Source organism: Zophobas morio, unplaced genomic scaffold, assembly GCF_036711695.1.
Source record: "Zophobas morio isolate AGI-343-1 ecotype UQ-CSIRO unplaced genomic scaffold, CSIRO_AGI_Zmor_V1 ptg000021l, whole genome shotgun sequence".
NCBI classification, from domain to species: Eukaryota; Metazoa; Arthropoda; class Insecta; order Coleoptera; family Tenebrionidae; genus Zophobas; species Zophobas morio.
The window spans coordinates 26,279,897-26,302,653 of NW_026972126.1; the positions used below are offsets into that span (position 1 = coordinate 26,279,897).

The 22,757-nt window shown below is 27.7% G+C and overlaps 2 protein-coding genes across 2 annotated transcripts in view; one reads left to right on the top strand and one right to left on the bottom strand.

The window, feature by feature from the left end:
- Positions 1-22,757, bottom strand: part of LOC135132035 (TWiK family of potassium channels protein 7-like) — a 300,939-nt gene continuing 278,182 nt past the window's right edge. Inside the window, exons 4-6 of the mRNA XM_064059952.1 lie at positions 8,670-8,912; positions 8,338-8,623; positions 1-474 (exon numbers count right to left, since the gene is read on the bottom strand). Of these exons, the coding sequence (XP_063916022.1) occupies positions 69-474; positions 8,338-8,623; positions 8,670-8,912 (935 nt within the window). The 3' untranslated portion in view covers positions 1-68. The remainder of the gene's footprint in view (positions 475-8,337; positions 8,624-8,669; positions 8,913-22,757) is intronic.
- Positions 20,207-22,263, top strand: LOC135132028 (glutathione hydrolase 1 proenzyme-like). Its single transcript, XM_064059943.1, has 6 exons — positions 20,207-20,274; positions 20,321-20,848; positions 20,896-21,331; positions 21,375-21,565; positions 21,607-21,847; positions 21,895-22,263. Exons 1-6 carry the CDS (start codon positions 20,270-20,272, stop codon positions 22,255-22,257), a joined length of 1,764 nt encoding a protein of 587 aa, XP_063916013.1. The 5' UTR covers positions 20,207-20,269; the 3' UTR covers positions 22,258-22,263.

Sequence of the window (22,757 nt, forward strand, 5' to 3'; positions counted from 1 at the left end):
TTTCGCATAATATTTTATTATTTGATTCCGCTTTCGAAAATCGCACTTCCAAATATAAACAACAGTCACTAGTGTCTCAACAGTCCCATGTTACTGGCGATATGTTTGCACTTGGTCGAGATCTCCTCGTGCACTAGACTGAAGCACATCGCGACGACGACGAGTCCGAGGAACAGGTATAAACAGCACGCCAGCAGCTGCAGCTGGGCGTGGGTGTCCCCGCCTTGGGGCAGCTTGTCTCCGATGCCGATGGTGGAGAGGGCGATGAAGCAGAAGTACGTGGCGTCGAGGAAGCTCCAGCCGGTGGCGGTGGCGAACGCGGCCGCTCCCAGGCACACGTACGAGAAAAATATAAGTAGAACGAGACTGGCAGGCACTGACGGTGATGACGATGATGCTGGGGGCGGCGTGCCGTCGCTGTCGGCGGAGCGCCAGATGAGGGGCACGCGGGACGGCGTGTCGTGCGTGCACAACCTGACAACAACAATAAATAATAATCAAGATGTTCAAAATTCCTCGTAATTTTTCCAAATTTTGATCAATTTATGTTGGCAACAGTGTTTGTTTCTAACTAGGAATAAAATTAACTACAATAGGAAAAATGTTATAATATTTTTAACGACGCGTTTTACTTTCAGGTCACACGAATTACAGTTCGTCGTCTGAGAACTTGTTTGATCTACAGACCAGAGCGCGCTCAGGCCAATGTCGACTCTAAGCGTTCGGAAACGATTTGATTTATAAGCCATAATTGTTTCAACTATCGAATTCTCAGTTTTTCGAAATTTTAGTTTTCTTTTCAGTTTACTCCTATTTATTATTCAATTTTCGGATTTTACAATTTCTCACTTTTTCAATTTTTCGGTTTTCAGTTTTTTTTCTTCAATTTTACGATTTTTAAATATTTCGATTTTTCAATTAATTGATTTTTCAGGTTTTTTGGTTTTTCAATTTTTCTATTTTTTCAGGTTTCGATTTTTCGACTTCATTTTTTTGATTTTTCGATTTCTCAATTTGTTAATTTCTCAGTTTTGGGATTTTTCAGTTTACTTATTATTCAATTTTTCGATCTTACGATTTTGCAGGTTTTTGATTTTTCGATTTCTCAATTTTCCGATTCTTTAGATTCTCACTTTTGGGATATTTCAGTTTTTCGACTCGTCAGTTTTTCTTTCACTTTTCAGTTTTTCGATACTTCAGTTTTGGGATTTTTCAATACATATTTCTGTTCTTCGACTTTTCCATTTTTGACTTCTCGATTTTTCGATGTGTCGACTTTTTACTTTTTCGATTTTTAAATTTTAGATTTCTCAATTTTTTGGTATTTTAATTTTTCAATATTTAAAATTTTAGTTTTATCGATTTCCCGATTTTTCATTTCAGCTCTTCCATATTTCAATTTTTCAAATGTTTCGATTTTTGAATCTCTCGATTTTTCGACTTCCCGTTTTAGATTTTCTGTTTTTCAGTTGTCGTTTTCTCAAATTTTCGATTTTCCAATTTTTCAATTAATGGATGTTTTGACTTTCCCATTTCTTGACTTTCGATATTCCTGTGCTTCAATTCTTTAATTTTTTTATTTTTCGGGTTTTTGATTTTTCAAATTTTCGATTTTTTAATGTTTCTATTTTTCGACTTCACTTTTTTGATTTTTCGATTTTTCAGTTTTTCGGTATCTCAGTTTTGGGATTTTTTAATATTTCGATTCTTCGACTTTTCCATTTTTTTTTCCTGGATTTTTCGATGTCGATTTTTTACTTTTTCGATTTTTCAGTTTTTCGTATCTTAAATTTTAGATTTATTAATTTTAAAAATTTTCGATTTCTCGATTTTTCAGTTCAGTTCTTCGATATTTGAATTTTTTACCTTTTCGAATTTTTCAAAAGTTTCGATTTCTTAATCTTTTGATTTTTCGACTTCCCGGTTTTAGATTTTCTGTTTTTCAATTGTCATTTTGTCAAATTTTCGATTTTTCAAATTTTTAAATTTGACATTTATAAACTGTCAATTTTTAGATTTTTCAATTAATCCATGTTTTGACTTTCCCATTTCTTGACTTTCGAGGGTTTCGATATTCCTGTTCTTCAATTCTTTAATTTTTTGATTTTTCATTTTTTAGTTTCGATTTTTCGACTTCACATCTTGGATTTTTCGATAGCTCAGTTTTTCGACTTTTTAGGTTCTCAGTCTTTGGATATTTCAGTTTTTGGATTTTTCAGATTTTCCTTTTTGCAGTTTTTCGATATCTCAGTTTTGGGATTTTTCAATATTTCGATTCTTCGACTTTTCAATTTTGACTCCTGGATTTTTCGATGTGTTGATTATTTTACTTTTTCGATTTTTCAGTTTTTCGATTTTTCCATTTTTCAGTTCAATTCTTCAATTTCTTAATCTTTTGATTTTTCGACTTCCCGGTTTTAGATTTTCTGTTTTTCAATTGTCATTTTGTCAAATTTTCAGTTTTTCTTGACCTTCAAGTGTTTCGGTTTTCCTGTTCTTCAGTTCTTTAATTTTTTGGTTTTTCAGGTTTTTGATTTTTCAATTTTTCGATTTTTTAAGGTTTCTATTTTTCGACTTCACTTTTTCGATTTTTCAATTTTTGGATTTTTACATTTTATTCGACTTCATCACTTTTCGATTTCTCGTTCTTTGGATCTTTCAATCTCTCAGTTTTTCAATTTTTCGAATTTTTAAGTTTTTTGATTTCTCGATTTACCAAGATTTGGATTTTTCGATATTTAGATTGTCAATTTCTCAATTTATAAATTGCTCAATTTTTAACTTTTCGATTTTGGCCCATTTCGGTTTCTCAATTTTTAGTATTTTCAAAATTTCCAGATTTTTTGGTATTTTCAAAATTTCCAGATTCTTTGGTATTTTCAAGATTTCCAGATTTTTTGGATTTTTCAAAATTTCCAGATTTTTTTTTAATTTTTCAAAATCTCCACTTTTAAAAAAAATTGAAAATTTCCAGATTTTTTGGATTTTTTAAAATTTCCAGATTTTTTGGAATTTTCAAAAATTTTCAATTTTTTGAATTTTTCGAAATTTCCAGATTTTTTGGAATTTTCAAAATTTCCAGATTTTTTGGTTTTTCAAAATTTCCAGATTTTTTTGGTTTTTCGAAATTTCCAGATTCTTTGATATTTTCATTTCCAGATTTTTTGGAATTTTTAAAATTTCCGGATTTTATTAGTTTTTCAAAATTTCTAGATATTTTGGATTTTTCCAAATTTCCAAATTTTTTTGTTTTTTCAAAATTCCCAGATTTTTTGGTATTATCAAAATATCCAGTTTCAGGAATTTTCGAAATTTCCAGATTTTTTTGAATTTTCAAAATTACCAGATTTTTTGATTTTTCAAAATTTCCAGATTTTTTTGAATTTTTCAAAATTTTTTTTTAGATTTTTGGGTTTTTAGACTTTTGGATTTCTGGATTTTTGGATTTTTAGATTTTTAGAATTCTTCAATATTTTTAAAATTTTCAAATTTTGACGTTTCTAAATTTTTTCGTCTTTTTAGGTTCTCAGTTTTTGAATATTTCAGTTTTTGGATTTTTCAATATTTCAATTCTTCGACTTTTCGATTTTTCACTCCTGGATTTTTCAATGTGTTGATTATTTTACTTTTTCGATTTTTCAATTTTTCTGTTTTTATATTTTGGATTTTTTAATTTTGAAAATTTTTGATTTTTCGATTTCTCGATTTTTCAGTTCAGTTCTTCGATTTTTGAATTTTTCAAGTTTTCAAATGTTTCGATTTCTTAATCTTCTGATTTTTCGACTTCCCGGTTTTAGATTTTCTGTTTTTCAATTGTCATTTTGTCAAATTTTCGGTTTTTTAATTTTTCAAATTTGACTTTCATAAACTCTCAATTTTTCGATTTTTCAATTATTCGATGTTTTGATTTTCCCATTTCTTGACCTTCGAGTGTTTCGATTTTCCTGTCCTTCAGTTCTTTAATTTTTTGATTTTTTGAGGTTTCTATTTTTCGACTTCATTTTTTTGATATTTCGAATTTTCAGTTTGTACATATTTCAGTTTTAGGATTTTTCAATATTTCAATTCTTCGGCTTTTCTATTTTTGACTTCTGGATTTTTCGATGTGTCTACCTTTTTACTTTTTCGATTTTTCAGTTTTTGGATTTTTAAATTTTAGATTTTTCAATCTTTTGATATTTTAATTTTTCAATATTTCTTAATCTTTCGATTTTTCGACTTCCTGGTTTTAGATGTTCTGTTTTCCAATTTTTCGATTTGTTAATTTTTCATTCCCGATTTATCGATATCGAGATTTGGTTGTTCAGGTTTTCGATTTATCAGTTTTTCAATTTTTTATTTTGGCCTATTTCGGTTTCTCAGTGTTTCCAGTTTTCCATTTTTTCGTTTTTTGATTTTTCCGCTTTTCCAATTTTTCAACTTTCAACTTTTTGTTTGTCGATTTCCCTATTTTTCGATTTTTCGACTTCATCACTTTTCGATTTCTCGTTCTTTGGATCTTTCAATTTCTCAGTTTTTCAATTTTTCGAATTTTTAAGTTTTTTGATTTCTCGATTTACCGAGATTTGGATTTTTCGATATTTTGATTGTCAATTTCTCAATTTATAAATTGCTCAATTTTTAACTTTTAGATTTTGGCCTATTTCGGTTTCTCAATTTTTAGTATTTTCAAAATTTCCAGATTCTTTGGTATTTTCAAAATTTCCAGATTTTTTGGAGATTTTTAAAAATTTCCAGATTTTTTTGAATTCTCAAAATTACCAGATTTTTTGGTTTTTCAAAATTTCCAGATTTTTTGAATTTTTCAAAATTTCCAGATTTTTTGGATTTTTCAAAATTTCCAGATTTTTTGAAATTTTCAAAATTTCCAGATTTTTTGGATTTTTCAGAATTTCCAGATTTTTTGGATTTCTCGAAATTTCCAGCTTTTTTGGATTTTTTAAAATTTCCAGATTTTTTGAATTTTCCAAAATTTCCAGATTTTTTGGATTTTTCCAAATTTTCATTTTTTTCAAATTTTTTGGATTTTTGGAGTTTTAGATTTTTCAGTTCTTCAATATTTTTAAAATTTTCAAATTTTAACGTTTCTGAATTTTTTCGTCTTTTTAGGTTCTCAGTTTTTGGATATTTCAGTTTTCGGATTTTTCAGGTTTTCCATTTTCCAGTTTTTTCTTTCATTTTTCAGTTTTTCGATATCTCAGTTTTGGGATTTTTCAATATTTCAATTCTTCGACTTTTCGATTTTTGACTCCTGGATTTTTCGATGTGTTGAGTATTTTACTTTTTCGATTTTTCAATTTTTCTGTTTTTATATTTTTAGATTTTTTAATTTTGAAAATTTTAGATTTTTCGATTTCTCGATTTTTCAGTTCAGTTCTTCGATATTTGAATTTTTCACGTTTTCGAATTTTTCAAATGTTTCGATTTCTTAATCTTTTGATTGTTCGACTTCCCGGTTTTAGATTTTCTGTTTTTCAATTGTCATTTTGTCAAATTTTCGATTTTTTAGTTTTTCAAATTTGAGTTTCATAAACTCTCAATTTTTCGATTTTTCAATTAATCCATGTTTTGATTTTCCCATTTCTTGACCATGTTTCGATTTTCCTGTTGTTCAGTTCTTTAATTTTCTTGATTTTTCAATTTTTCGATTTTTTAAGGTTTGCATTTTTCGACTTCACTTTTTGGTTTTTCGATTTTTCAGTTTTTAGATATTTCAATTTTTGGATTTTACAATGTCTCAATTTTTCAATTTATCGGTTTTCAGTTTTTCTCTTCAATTTTACGATTTTTAAATATTTCAATTTTTCAATTTTTGACTTTTATTAACCCTTTATTTGTCGATTTTTCAATTAATTGATTTTTCAGGTTTTTTGGTTTCTCAATTTTTCCATTTTTTCAGGTTTCGATTTTTCAACTTCACTTTTTTGATTTTTCGATTTCCAAATTTTTCAATTTTTTAGTTTCTCAGTTTTTGACACTTCAGTTTTGGGATTTTTCAGTTTGCGTATTATTCAATTTTTCGATCTTACGATTTTGCAAGTTCTTGATTTTTCAATTTTTCGATTCTTTAGGTTCTTAGTTTTTGGATATTTCAGTTTTTCGATTCGTCAGTTTTTCTTTCATTTTTCAGTTTTTCGATATTCCAGTTTTGCGATTTTTCAAATTTCTGTCCTTCGACTTTTCCATTTTTGACTTCTGGATTTTTCGATGTATCGACTTTTTACTTTTTCGATTTTTAAATTTTAGATTTTTCGATTGCTCCATTTTTCATTTCAGCTCTTCCACATTTCAATTTTTCAAATGTTTTGATTTCTTAATCTTTCGATTTTTCGACTTCTCGGTTTTAGATTTTCTATCTTCAATTGTCGTTTTTTCAAATTTTCGATTTTTCAATTTTTCAAATTTGACATAAACAGTCAATTTTTCGATTTTTCAATTTTCCCATTTCTTGACTTTCGAGAGTTTTGGACATTCCTGTTCTTCAATTCTTTAATTTTTAGATATTTCATTTTTTAATTTTTTTAAGGTTTCGATTTTTCGACTTCACTTTTTGGATTTTTCGATTGCTCAATTTTTCGATTTTTTAGGTTTTCAGTTTTTGGATATTTCAGTTTTAGGATTTTTCAGGTTTTCCATTTTTCAGTTTTTCTTTCATTTTTCAGTTTTTGGATATCTCCGTTTTGGGATTTTTCAATTCTTCGATTTTTAAATTTTAGATTTTTTAATTTTTAAAATTTTAGATTTTTCGATTTCTCGATTTTTCACGTTTTCGAATTTTTCAAATGTTTCGATTTCTTAATCTTTTGATTTTTCGACTTCCCCGTTTTGGATTTTCTGTTTTTTAATTGTCATTTTGTCAAATTTTCGATTTTTTAATTTTTCAAATTTCATAAACTCTCAATTTTTCGATTTTTCAATTAATCGATGTTTTGATTTTCCCATTTCTTGACCTTCGAGTGTTTCGATTTTCCTGTTCTTTAATTTTTTGATTTTTCAGGTTTATGATTTTTCAATTTTTCGATTTTTTAAGGTTTCTATTTTTCGACTTCGCTTTTTTGATTTTTCGATTTTTCAGTTTTTAGATATTTCAGTTTTAGAATTTTTCAATATTTCAATTCTTCGGCTGTTCTATTTTTGACTTCTGGATTTTTCGATGTGTCTACCTTTTTACTTTTTCGATTTTTCAATATTTCTTAATCTTTCGATTTTTCGACTTCCTGGTTTTAGATGTTTTGTTTTCCAATTTTTCTATTTGTTAATTTTTCATTCCCGATTTACCGAGATTTGATTGTTCAGGTTTTCGATTCATCAGTTTTTCAATTTTTTATTTTGGCCTATTTCGGTTTCTCAGTTTTTCCAGTTTTCCATTTTTTCGTTTTTTGATTTTTCCGCTTTTCCAATTTTTCAACTTTTGACTTTTTGTTCGTCGATTTCTCTATTTTTCGATTTTTCGACTTCATCACTTTTCGATTTCTCGTTCTTTTGATCTTTCAATCTCTCAATTTTTCAATTTTTCGAATTTTTAAGTTTTTTGATTTCCCGATTTATCGAGATTTAGACTTTTCAATATTTCGATTATCAATTTCTCAATTTATAAATAGTTCAATTCTCAATTTTTCGATTTTTCGATTTTGGCCTATTTCGGTTTCTCAGTTGTTCGACTTTTCGACTCCATGATTTCTTGATCTTTTGATTTTTCGATTTTTCGATTTTCCAGTCTTTCGATGTTTCGATTTTTCAGTTATCCGATTTTTTAAATTTGGGAGTTTCGATTTCTCGATTTTTAAATTTTAGAACTTTTGAATTTTACATTTTTTCGATTTTCTCATGTTTCATTTTTCGATTTTCAGTTCTTGGATATTTCATGAAAATCCAGACATGAATCAAGTAAGAAGCAATATGCTCCGCCCTCTCTCGGGTACATCATTTGCCAAAATCAGTTTTACCTTAGCACGTATTAGCCCCGCCCACCCACCCTCTCTTTTCTTACAAAGTGTCATTTGCCAAAATCAGTTTTATCTCAGCAGGTACTAGCCCCGCCCACCCGCCCTCTCTTTTCTTAGAAAGTATGTCACTTGCCAAAATCAGTCTTATCCTAGGAATTACTAGCCCCGCCCACCCACCCTCTCTTTTCTTAGATTTGAAAAAATCAGTTTTATCTTAGCAAGTACTCACTAACTTTCACAAGAAAATGACCAAAATTTGGCAACAATGCAGGAATTTTGAACATCTTCTCGTGTTCAGTTGGATTTTTTTGTTGGTACTTTCAGCGGCGGCTCGTCGTTAAAACTTCACAAAATGCAAGAATTGACGAGCCGCCTCTGGTCGCTGTCTTACACGTGCTCGCCCTCGTCCCCTTCGTCGGCGTCGTCCACGTCCGACGTCGACCCTATGATTAGCGAGCTCTTCGTCGGTGTTCCGTGACTGTGCGCCGGACAGAGGGAGGTGTCGGCCAGCATCTGTCTGACTTGGCCTTGCCTGCAGCGGCCCCTGGCGTGGCTGGCCTTCACCGTCGCCAACACCGTCCGCTTGGGGATCTCCCCGTGCTCCACGTACTGGTAGCTGTTCTTGCAGACGTGGTTGGGGGTGCTGTGGGAAGAGGCGATCTGGATCGAGGCGGAGTCTGCAACAGAGGGGTGAGTATGGTGGCGATCGGGGGGAAGACGCACCTTCGTGGGTTTTGCAGTACAGTTTACCCGAGGGGCTGGAAGGCGCCTTGTGGTAGCCCACTGAAGGACTCTTCTTGCCGCTGTCGGTGTGGCAGCATAGTTTCGAGTAGGCCTTTCGGGCTCCGGTGGCCAGCATGGCGCCGAGGGCCGAGAGGAGGATGAGCATGAGGGGGACGCCGACGAGGGCGTAGAGCACGGCGACGACTTTGCCGAGGGCCGTGCGGGGGGAGAGGCGGCCGTAACCTGAAGAGAACAAGAGTGAGGTTAGAAATGCTTTCATAATTTTGAGGTAAGCGGGACAAACTTCTCTTGTAGGGTGGGTAATTTATTTTTAAAATAAATATGTTGGCATTGCAGCTATTTGACACTTTTTTGACAGTCGTTTGTTTTATCAAATCGCATAGCCATAGATATACGTCATCTGTTCATAAAAAATTACACAAGACATCTTATCAAATTCAAAATGTACAAAATGGATAAATCTTGTACATAAATGTGTGTTTGATTTAATCTTGTCACCTTAAAGATTTTAATTGATGCACTTGCACTCATTTTTCATAAAGTTCCATTAACAAGATAAGATTTTTTTTATTTTTTACATTTTCATTTTTTAATTTCCAGATTTCTCAATTTCTCAGTTTTTCAGGTTCTCAATTTTTTGAGTTTTCGTTTTTCAAATTTTTCGATTTTTCGAAGGACATCTTTCGTTGAACAATAGAAAATTGAAGTAATTACCCAACAATCTAAATTAACAAATCGATCATAAGCAAAACCGGCAATTGAATGGTTTAGAAATATTTTAAATTTTGATCGAACAATTTAGAGGTTAACTGAGAAGTAGGGAAATTGAAAAATTCAAAAGTTAAAAATTCAGTAAAAAATTTATAATCGAAAAATCAGAAAAACTGAACATTCTACAAAATAGAAAATGGAAAAATTGAAACATCAGAAAATCGAATATTGAAAATTTGAAAATTGGAATAACTGAAAAATTCAAAAAACTAAAAAATTGGAATTTCCGAAAGTAAAGTAATCGTAAAGCCGAAAAATAGAAAATAAAAAATTTGAAACATTTCAAAAATTTAAAATTAAAAAATCGAACGAAAATGAATAATCGAAAAATTCAAGTCAGAAAATGAAAATTTGAAAAAGTGAAAAATCGGCAAGTTCAAGTATTCAAAATACTATAAATTAAAAGATCCAAAATGGAAACACGGAAAAACAAAAAAATGAGAACACGGAAAAATCGAAAAATCAAAAATTGGGAAAATCAAAAAATTAAATAATTGAAACATTAGAAAATTGAAGAAATGAAAATATGAAAAAATTAAAATATCGAATAACTGCGTAATTGAAAAATAGAAAAACTGAAAAATCGGTAAAATTGAAAAATTGAAAACTCTAAAATTTTGGAAATAAGAAAATGACAAATCTAAAAATTTAAAAATTGGGAAAACGGAAAAATCGCGACGGTAAGAAACTGGAAATATGGAATTAAAAAGTCGAAAAATTTAAAATCCAAAAATTGAAATATCGAGAAAGTGAAATACGGAAAAACTGAACAATAAAATATTGAGTAAGTAATAAAAAAATCGAAAAATTGACAAATCGAAAAACATTCGAAAAAATTAAAAAAATGAAAAACTGGAAAAATTTTAAATGCATGAGGTTACAAAATAGAAAACCCGAAAAATATGAAAATCGAAAAATGAACATAAAAAAAATCAGAAAATGAAAATTTAAAAAAGCAAAAAATGGGAATACGGAAAAATTATAAAAATCAGAAATTGGGAAAACAAAAAAATTTAATAGGTGCAACTTTCGAGAATTGAAGGAATGAAAATCTGAAAATTGAAAATAGTAATAAATGAAAAAATGAAAAGTGAAAAAATCGGAAAACTGAAAAATCCAAAAATTGGAAAAAAGGATTGGCAAAATCAAAAACTGAATTAAAAAGCATAAAAATGGATTAAAAAAAAACCAAAAATTGAAAGTTCGAAAAATTTAAAAATTCAGAAACTGGAAATAAAAAATTGAAGAATTGAAAATTCTAAAAATTAAAATTGAAAAAATTAAAATTGGAAAGTGAAATACTAATTGAAACTTCGGAAAATTAAAAAACTGAAAATTTGAAGAATGGAATAACTGAAAATTAAAAAATTGAAAAATTCCAAAATCGAATAATAATAATTAAAAAGTCGAAAAATCCTTTGATCAAAAATCCAAAAATTGAAAGATATAAAAGTAAACAAAACTAAATTAAAAAAATATGGGTGAACTGAAAAATTAAAAAGTGAAAAAATCAGAAAACTGGAAAATCAACAAAACTGGAAAAATTTGAAAAATTAAAAAATGTGAAATACGGAGAAATCAAAAAGTTAAAAATTAAGTGATTGAAATTTTGATAAATTGAAAAAATGATCGAATGATGAAAAATGCAAAAATTAAAAATTTGAAAAATTTTAAAATTTGCGAATTGAAAAATCGAAAAATCAAAAACATCTGAAAGTTGAAGGGATAAAAATCTGAAAATTGGAACGGAAACAAAAAGATAGAAAAATCGAAAAATTAAAAATCTGAAAAATCGAAAATTTGAAAATCCAAAATTTAGGAAGCCAAAATTATGGTAATTAAAAAATTGAAAACTCTAAAAATTAAAATATCGAAAAAGTGAAAACCGGAAAAATCTAATAGTGAAAAACGGAAAAACCGAAAAATCAAAAATTGAACTAATCGAAAAAATTGGAAAAATGAGAAACTGAAAATTGATAATTGAAGAAATAGAAATTCTAAAAATCAAAAAAATAGAAAATGTGAAATACGGGGATATCGAAAAATAAAAAATTAATTGATTGAAATTTTGATAAATTGAAAAAATTAAAAATTGAAAAGATGAAAATCTGAAAATTGGAATAGAAAAAAAAATGGAAGGATGGAAGATCGAAAAATTAAGAAATTGAAAAATTGAGTAGTACACCAATCGAAAAAATCGAATAAATAAAAAAACAGAAATTTGGAATAAGTGAAAAATCGGAAAAATGAAATATTGAAAAATCGAAAAATTGAGAAATTGAAAACTGAAAATTGAAAAATTAAAAGTTCTAAAATTTAAAAAATAGAAAATGTGAAATACGTTCAAGTTTCAAGGTTTAAAAAAGTTGTCTAAAAAAAATTCTGCTGATTCCAAAAATATAAAAATGACAACTCTAAAAATTTAAAAATCGACGAAAGTGAAAGACCAAAAAATCGAAAACTCAAAAATTGAGAATTCAAAAGTTTGAAAAATTGATATTTCGAAAAAGTGAAAAATTAAAAAATTAAGTGATAGAAATTATGATAAACTGAAAAAATAAAAAATTAAAAAATTTAAAAATAATTGAAATCTGATAAAATTAAACGGAAATTTCAAAAAATGGAATAAATGGAGGTCAAAAAATACAATGATTAAAAAGTCAAAAATTGAAAATTTGAAAAATTTTAAAATTGCAAATTGAAAAATCGAAAAATTTAAAATTACACAAAATTAAAACTGAGAATTCTAAAAATAAGAAGTGAAATATTGAAAAACTGGAAAATCAAAAATTGAAAGGATGAACATTTGAAAATTGGAATAGAAAATTCAAAAAAATGGAAAATCGAAAAATTGAACATCTAAAAAATCGAAAATTTTGAAAATCCACACTGGGAAACTAAAATTATGATACTTGAAAATTGAAAACTCTAAAAATTAAAATGTCAAAAAAGTGAAAACCGGAAAAATCTAAAAGCGAAGGACGGAAAACCAAAAAATCTAAAGTTGAGAAATCGAAAAAATGAAAATTGGAAAAATCGAAAAATCAGAAAATGAAAAAACTGAAAAACTAAAAAAATCGAACAATTGGAAAAAGCAAGGATTGAAAAATTCAAAAACTGAATAAAAAAATCGAAAAATGTACAAAAAAAAAAAAAACAAAAATGAAAATTTCAAATATTTTAAAAATTAAAAATTCAAAAAGAACATTAAAAAACTGACAAATTGAAAAACCGAAATACTTGAACATCGGAAATTTGAAACATCAAAAATTGCAACATCGAAAAATTTTAAAATGAAATAAGTGAAATATCGGAAAGTTCAAAAAGAGAAAGCCTGAAAAATACTGTGGAATACTGTGGAAGTAGTAAAATATGATGAAAAAAACCTCTAGTTGGCAGTGCATTTTTTTTTTAATAATAATGTTGGCATTGCAGCTATTTGACGCTTTTTTGACAGTTATTTTACTGTAATTATCTTTTGGATTCTGTTTTTATCTTATCGAATTCAAAATGTACAAAATGGATAAATCTTGTACATAAATGTTTGTTTGATCTAATCTTGTCACCTTAAAGATTTTAATCGATGCACTTACACTTTATCCATTATTTTTCAAAATATTCCATTTACAAAACATTTATTATTACATAATGTGGATTTGCTTTATAAGTGGTTTCATTATCATTTTTAAAATTTTTTTTTCGATTTTTTAATTTTTGATTTTTGGAGTTGTTGATTTTTCAATTTCTAGATTTTTTTACTTTTTAAATTCTTCCATTTTTTAAAGGTTAAATGAGAAATTGGGAAATTGAAAAATTCAAAAATTGAAAATTCAAAAAAATTGAAAAAATAGAAACATTGACTAATAGAAAAATCAGAAATTCGACGATTTTGAAGGTTTCGAAATTTTTGAAATTGGGAAATTGAATCGAAAAAGTGAAAAATCAGAAAAATTAAAATCTGAAAAGCTGGAGAATTGAAAATGGAGAACTTCCGAAATTGAAACAATCGTAAAGCCGAAAAACAGAAAATTCAAAATTTGAAATTGAAAAATCTAACGAAAATGAATAATCGAAAAATTCAAAAATCGAAAAAGTGGAAGATGAAAAATGACAAATCTAAAAATTTAAAGATCCTTTAGTAAAATACCAAAAAATGAAAAACTCAAAAATTGGGAATTCAAAAACTTGAAAAATTCAAAAATCGGAAATGTCAAATCGTTAAAAAAACTGAAAATATGGAAATTAAAAAATTTAAAATCCTCCTAAAGATTGAAATATCGCAGAAGTGAAATACGGAAAAATTTAACAATCAAAAATTGAGTTATCGAAAAATTGAAAAATCGACGAATCGAAAAACTCATTCGAAGAATTGAAAAAATAAAAAATGAAATAACTGAAAAAAAAATGAAAACCCGAAAAAATTGTAAACGCAGAAAGTTAAAAAATACAAAGCCCGAAAATATAAAAATCGAAAAATGAACATTATAAACGAAAAATGGAAACACGGTAAAATAAAAAAATAGGAATACGGAAAAATCGAAAAATCAAAAATTGGGAAAACCAAAAAATTAAATAATTGAAACTTCAGAAATTTGAAGGAATGAAAAATTGGAATATAAAAATCAAAAAAATTGGAAAAATCGAAAATTTAAGAAACCGAAAATGTGGAAATCAAAAAAAATTAAGAAAAATGGAATAAGCGAAAAATCGAAAAATTGAAATTGGCCAAATCGAAAAAAAAAATGAAAAAGTACAAAAAATTGAAAATTGGAAAAAAGGATTGAATAATTCGAAAACTGAATTATAAAGCAGAAAAATGCACTGGTAAAATAACAAAAATAGAAAATTCGAAAAATGTAATAAATAAATAAATAAATACATAAAAAGTTAAAAATATCTGAAACTTGAATTCAGAAATTGAAAAATTCCAAAATCGAATTATTATAAAATCGAAAATCCATTGATCAAAAATCCAAAAATTGAAAGATTTAAAATTAAACACAATAAAAACTGAAAATTCTAAAAATAATTGAAAAATCGAAATGTGAAAAAATCGGAAAATTGGAAAATAAAAAAAAATAGAAAAAGGAAGGATTGAAAAATTCAAACACTGAAATAAAAAATCAAAGAATGTATTAAAAAAACAAAAATTGAAAAATCGGAAAATTAAAAATTCTAAAAATTAAAAAATAGAAAATGTGAAATACGGTGAAATCGAAAAATCAAAAATTAAATAATTGAAATTTTGATTAATTGAAAAAATTAAAAATCCAAAAAAAAAATTCTGCTGATTCCAAAAATATAAAAATGATAATTCTAAAAATTTAAAGATCGACGAAAGTGAAAGACCAAAAAATTGAAAACTCAAAGATTGAGAATTCAAAAACTTGGAAAATTAATATTTCGAAAAATTGAAAAATTGAAAATCCTAAAAATTGATACATGGAAAAAATGAAGTACGGAAAAACTGAACAATCAAAAATTGAGTAATCGAAAAATTGAAAAACTAACAAATAAATCGAAAATCTCATTAAAAAAAATCGAAAAAAAAGGAATATGGAATAATTGAAAAAAAAATAAAAATCGAAAAAAGAAGTTAAAAAATAGAAAAACTGAATAATATAAAATTCGAAAGATGAATATTAAAAAATTAAAAAGTCAGAAAATGTTCAAATCCTAAATTAAAAAATTGAAAAATGGGAATACGACAAATCGAAAAATCAAAAATTGAGAAAACGAAAAAATCAAAAAAATGAAAATTGGAACAATTGAGAAATCAGAAAATGAAAAAATTGAAAAACTAAAAAAACGGAAAATTGAGATCAAAAAATGAAAAAATTGAAAAACTAAAAACAGAAAATTGGAAGAAGTAAACATTGAAAAATTTAAAAACTGAATTAAAAAATCGAAAAATGTACAAAAAAAAAACAAAAATTGAAAATTGGGAAAATTAAAAAAAATAATTGAAAAATCGGAAAAGTGATACATGGAAAAATTAATAAACTAAAAATTGAAAATTGAAGAATTGAAACTTCTAAAAATTAAAAATCGCAAATTGAAAAATTGAAAAATTTAAAATTACACAAAATTAAAACTGAGAATTCTAAAAATAAAAAATCGAAGTGAAATATTGAAAAACTGAAAAATCAAAAATTGAAAGGATGAACATTTGAAAATTGGAAAAGAAAAATCAAAAAAATGGAAAATCTAAAAATTGAAAATTTTGAAAATCCATACTTTGATAAACTAAAATTATGATACTTGAAAATTGAAATCTCTAAAAATTAAAATGTCAAAAAAGTGAAAACCGGAAAAATCTAAAATTAAGAAAAACGGAATAAGCGAAAAATCAAAAACTGAGAAATCGAAAAATTGGAAAGTGGCCAAATCGAAAAAAAAAATGGAAAAAGTAAAAAAATCGAAAATTGGAAAATCGAAAATTGGAAAATCAAAAAATTGGAAAAAAGGATTGAATAATTCAAAAACTGAATTATAAAGCAGAAAAATGCACTGAAAAAAAAAACAAAAATAGAAAATTCGAAAAATGGAATAAATAAATAAATAAATAAAAAGTTAAAAATACCTGAAACCTGAAAAAGTGAAAAATTCCAAAATCGAATTATTATAAAAACGAAAATCTATTGATCAAAAATCCAAAAATTGAAAGATTTAAAATTAAACAAAATAAAAATTGAAAATTCTAAAAATAAAAAAATCGGGCTGAATAACTGAAAAATCGAAATGTGAAAAAATCGGAAAACTGGAAAATAAAAAAAATAGAAAAAGGAAGGATTGAAAAATTCAAACACTGAAATAAAAAATCGAAGAATGTATTAAAAAACAAAAATTGAAAAATCGGAAAAATGAAATATTGAAAAATTGAAAAATTAAAAATTCTAGAAATTAAAAAATAGAAAATGTGAAATACGGAGAAATCGAAGTGATTGAAATTTTGATTAATTGAAAAAATTAAAAATTGAAATACTTTTAATCACGTTCAATGTAACAGTTTCAAGTTTTAAAAAAGTTGGCTAAAAAAAATTCTGCTGATTCCAAAAATATAAAAATGACAACTCTAAAAATTAAAGAATCGACGAAAGTGAAAGACCAAAAAATCGAAAACTCAAAAATTGAGAATTCAAAAGCTTGAAAAATTGATATTTCGAAAAAGTGAAAAATTTAAAATCCTAAAAATTGATACAGCGAAAAAATGAAGTACGGAAAAACTGAACAAACAAAAATTGAGTAATCGAAAAATTGAAAAACTAACAAATCGAAAATCTCATTAAAAAAATCGAAAAAATAAAAAATGGAATAATTGAAAAAAATTAAAAATCGAAAAAAGAAGTTAAAAATAGAAAAACTGAATAATATAAAATTAGAAAAATGAATATTAAAAAATTAAAAAGTCAGAAAATGTTCAAATACTGAAAATCCTAAATTAAAAAATTGAAAAATGGGAATACGAAAAATAAAAAATTGAGAACACGAAAAAATCAAGTAATTGAAAAATTGAAAGGATGAAAATCTGAAAACTGGAATAAAAAATCAAAAAAATGAAAAAATCGAAAAATCAAAAATTGAGAAATCGAAAAAATAAAAAAAAAATTAAAATTGGAACAATTGAGAAATCAAAAAATGAAAAAATTGAAAAACTGCATTAAAAAATCGAAAAATGTATGAAAGAAAAACAAAAATTGAAAATTGGGAAAATTCAAAAATAAAAATTTGAAAAATCGTAATCATTGAAAAATTAAGAAACTAAAAATTGAAAATTGAAGAATTGAAACTTCTAAGAATTAAAAAAAATTTGAAATTCGGACAAACCGAAAAATCAAAAATTAAGTGATTGAAATTTTGACAAAATGAAAAAATAATTGAAACCTGAGAAAATTAAAAAAATGAAGAATCGAAAAATGGAATAATTAAAACTTAAAAAATTTCAAAATCGAATAATTAAAAAGTCGAAAAATCCAATGATTAAAATCCAAAAACTGAAAATCTAAAAAATCGAAAAATTTGAAAATCCAAAATTTAAGAAACCTAAATTATGATAATTAAAAATTGAAAACTCTTAAAATTAAAATTTGGAAAAACTGAAAACCGGAACAATAAAAAAATAAGAAGTTGGACAAATCGAAAAATTAGAAAAAACGAAAATGCAAACAATTGAAAATAGTAAGGACTGAAAAATTCAAAAAGTGAAATAAGAAATCGAAAAATGTACTAAAAAAAAAACAAACATTGAAAATTTGAAACATTAAAAAATGAAAATTTGGCAAATCGGAAAAATGCATCATCGAAAAATTGAGAAACTGAACATTGCAAATTCAAGAAATGAAAATTCTTAAAATTAAAAAATAATGAATAATTGAAAAATCGAAATGTGAAAAAATCGGAAAATTGGAAAATAAAAAAAAAAACAGAAAAAGGAAGGATTGAAAAATTCACACTTTGAAATAAAACTCGAAGAATGTATTAAAAAAATAAAAATTTAAAAATCGGAAAAATTAAATTCAGAAAAATTGAAAAATTGAAAACTGAAAATTGAAAAATTAAAAAATAGAAAATGTGAAATACGGAGAAATCCAAAATCAAAAATTAAGCGATTGAAATTTTGATAAATTGAAAAAATTAAAAATTGAAATACTTTTAATCAGTTTCAAGTTCTACATCGAAAAAATGAAGTACGGAAAAACTGAACAAACAAAAATTGAGTAATCGAAAAATTGAAAAACTAACAAATAAATCGAAAACCTCATTCAAAAAATCGAAAAGATAAAAAATGGAATACTTGAAAAAAATAAAAAATAAAAAAAAGAAGTTAAAAAATAGAAAAACTGAATAATATAAAATTCGAAAAATAAATATTAAAAATTAAAAAGTCAGAAAATGTCCAAATACTGAAAATCCTAAATTAAAAAACTGAAAAATGGGATTACGAAAAATCAAATATTGATAACACGAAAAAATCAAGTAATTGAAAAATTGAAAGAATGAAAATCTGAAAACTGGAATAAAAAATCAAAAAAATGAAAAAATCGAAAAATCAAAAATTGAGAAATCAAAAAAATTAAAAAAAAATGAAAATTGGAACAATTGAGAAATCAAAAAATGAAAAAATTGAAAAACTAAAAACACAGAAAATTGGAAAAAGTAAAGATTGAAAAATTTAAAAACTGCATTAAAAAATCGAAAAATGTATAAAAAAAAACAAAAATTCAAAATTGGGAAAATTCAAAAATGAAAATTTGAAAAATTGGAAAAATTGAAAAATTAAGAAACTAAAAATTAAAAAAAATTTGAAATACGGACAAATCGAAAAATCAAAAATTAACTGATTGAAATTTTGACAAAATGAAAAAATAATTGAAACCTGAGAAAATTAAAAAAATGAAGAATCGAAAAATGGAATAATTAAAACTTAAAAAAATTTCAAAATCGAATAATTAAAAGTCGAAAAATCCAATGATTAAAATCCAAAAACTGAAAATCTGAAAAATCGAAAATTTTGAAAATCCAAAATTTAAGAAACCTAAATTATGATAGTTAAAAATTGAAAACTGTAAAAATTAAAATTTGGAAAAACTGAAAACCGGAACAATAAAAAAATAAGAAGTTGGACAAATCGAAAAAATCGAAAAAATAAAAAAAACGAGAATGCAAACAATTGGAAATAGAAAGGACTGAAAACTTCAAAAAGTGAATTAAGAAATCGAAAAATGTACTAAAAAAAAAACAAACATTGAACATTTGAAAAATTAAAAAATGAAAATTTGGCAAATCGGAAAAATGCAACATCGAAAAATTGAGAAACTGAACATTGCAAGTTCAAGAAATGAAAATTCTTAAAATTAAAAAATAGAAAATGTGAAATACGGAGAAATCGAAAAATCAACAATCAAGTGATAGAAATTTTGATAAATTGAAAAAATAATTGAAATCTGATAAAATTAAAGAACGGAAATTTCAAAAAACGGAATAAATGGAAGTCAAAAAATACAATGATCAAAAATTCAAAAATTGAAGATTTGAAAAATTTGAAAAATTGCAAATTGAAAAATCGAAAAATTTAAAATTACACAAAATTAAAACTGAGAATTCTAAAAATAAAAAATCGAAGTGAAATATTGAAAAACTGAACAATCAAAAATTGAAAGGATGAACATTTGAAAATTGGAAAAGAAAAATCAAAAAAATGGAAAATCTAAAAATTGAAAATTTTGAAAATCCAAACATTGATAAACTAAAATTATGATACTTGAAAATTGAAATCTCTAAAAATTAAAATGTCAAAAAAGTGAAAACCGGAAAAATCTAAAAGTGAAAGACGGAAAAACCAAAAATCTAAAGTTGAGAAATCGAAAAATTGAAAAGTGGACAAATCGAAAAAATAAAAAAAAATGAAAATTGGAAAAATCGAAAAATCAGAAAATGAAAAACTAAAAATATCAAACAATTGGAAAACTGAATTAAGAAATCGAAAAATGTACTAAAAAAAACAAAAATGAAAACTGATAACTGTCAAATTCTACAAGGAACGCGTTGATGTTGCCAACTATACACAATTTACATCTTTTTTAATATTTTTGTAAGTTTTGTGGAAAAAATGCAAGAGTCCCACAGCTGCACACACACTTCATTTGTTTCCATGAAATTGTACAAGACGCAAAATTTGTTATCTTATCAAATTTTATGGACAAGTCCTATAAAAAAATTTGAATTGTTTGATTAAATCTTATCACCATAAGATTTAAATAGCTGCCCTCGCACTTCATTCGTTATTTTCCATAGTGTTCTTTACCAAGATGAGGTACTTGTTCACCAAAAAGTTACAATCTTTCTTAACAATGTTTTAGGTTTCTTCAAGCCTTCTTTTTCGTCTTAACTCTACTGGGTACCACCCGACCTGAAGAAACCGCCACTGGGGTTGTGATAAGCAACGGCCCCGCTTGTGCCCAGATCGGTACTTCCATTTTAAAGAAAAACGGTACTGCCGTGGACGCAGCAATCGCTGCTCTGTTCTGCGAAGGAGTTTCAGTACCCAACTGCATGGGTCTCGGAGGGGGTTTTCTCATGAACATATATATAAAAGATGGGGGTAAGAGCGACTTCTTGATTGCTAGAGAAGTAGCACCGGAGAAAGCCAACGAGACGATGTTTGGGAAAGACGAAGATTCTGCGATCAGAGGGGGACTGGCGGTGGCGGTACCGGGAGAACTCAAGGGGTATTGGGAGGCTTACAATAAGTACGGAGGAGGAGTACCTTGGAAGGATCTGGTACAACCGACTATAGATTTGTGTAATGAGGGAATCCCGGTGACGAAGTACCTGGCGGCGGTTACCGATACCTACAAAGAAGACATAATGAAGGACGACATTCTTCGGTACGTAAGTCGTACCTTAAAACTAATTCCACAGTTCGACTTTTTAGGGGGATTTTTATCAAAGCAGCGACAAACCAAACGTATGCAGAAACCGAAAAAATCACTCGACCTCGTCTCGCTAAAACCTTGGAACTGATAGCTGAAAACGGCGCCGACGTCCTCTACAACGGTACTCTAACCTCAGACTTCGTCAAAGACATCCAAGCCAAAGGTGGAATCATCACTGAAGAAGACCTCCAAAATTACGCCCCTGTGTGGTCAACCCCCATCCCAATCCAACTCCCCTTCAACCAAACCCTCCACGCCACCCCTCTCCCAGGCTCCGGGCTTATCCTCGGGCTCATCATGACCATCCTCAGCGACTTCCTCGACCCCGCTGACCCCACCTCGGTCACCAACTGGCAACGCGTCATCGAGGCTTTCAAATTCGGCTTCGCCAAACGCACTGAACTCGGCGATCCCGATTTCGTCGACGTCACTGAGGTGAGTACCACTTGAACCGAACCCTTCTAAATAGTACTTGTAGATAGTCAACCAATTGACATCAACAACCTTTGCACAAGAACTCCGAGCCCTCATTTTTGACAACCAGACGTCTGAAGATCCAGGGTACTACGGAGCGAATGTGACGCAGCCGTTGGACCATGGTACCGCTAATTTGTGTGTGTTGGCACCCAATGGAGACGCGGTTTCCGTCACTAGTACCATCAACTACGAGTAGGTAGCGAAATTTGCTTGATTTGTCTAATTTTTGGTAGTTTTGGGGCTGGATTTGCGTCTGCGAGTACCGGGATTATTTTGAATGACCAAATGGATGATTTTTCGTCGCCGGGGTTTGATAATGTGTACGGGGTACCGCCGTCCCCCAGTAACTATATAGTACCAGGAAAGAGACCCATGTCGTCCATGAATCCCTCGATCGTGGTGGATGGCAATGGGGATGTTCGACTCGTGGTTGGTGGGTCTGGAGGTACCAAGATTATCACGACGGTGGCATCGGTACTACTTGTTTTTCGGTTGCTTGGGGGTTAATTTTGTCGTTTTAGATCATGATTAAGAATTTGTGGTTTAATTACACTGTTAAGGATGCTGTTGTTGATAAGAGGTTGCACCACCAGCTGTTTCCAATGCAAGTACTGTTGGAGGAAGGGTACTCACAGGATTTCATAGATGCTCTAATCGAGATTGGGCATAATGTGACCGAAGCGGGACCGGCTGATGGTTTTAATACCATAACCTCCATTTCTAGGGAGGGTGGTACTTTGTATGGTAGTTTTGATCCAAGGAGGGGGGGTGGCGAAGATTACGTCTATAGTACGACGGGTGGTACTTCAACGGTCACTGGAGTGTCTTATCAATTGTGGTTTTTATTTGTTTGTGTCATGTTTTATCAACAATATAGTGGCTAAAATATGCGATTGTGGTTTTATTTATAGGACTGAGGTTAATTTAGTGTGTTTAAATTTTGCGACGAATCAACAAAGCACTCAAAGGTGTTTGATAAAGTCGATGTTATTCAAGAATTTGGGAATGTTTCCATTGTTGATGCAATCAAACAGAACGATGACACTTTTAATCACGTTTTCCTATTTCAATTTCATGTTAAAAAAAATGTCTAGAAAAAGTTCTCAAAAAATTAAGAGATATAACCGAAAAACTGACTAAATTGGACGGTTTTGCAGATTTCGAAATTTTGGAAACTGGGAAATTGAATCGAAAAATTGAAAAATTAGGAAAATTATAATTTAAAAAACGGGAGAATGAAAAATGAATGAATTGAAAAACTAAAAATTCTACAAAATAAAAAATGGCGAAATTGAAACATTGGAAAATTGAGAATTGAACATTTGAGAATTGGAATAACTAAAAAATTAAAAAAAAAAAGAAAAAAGTGGAATTTCCGAAGGAA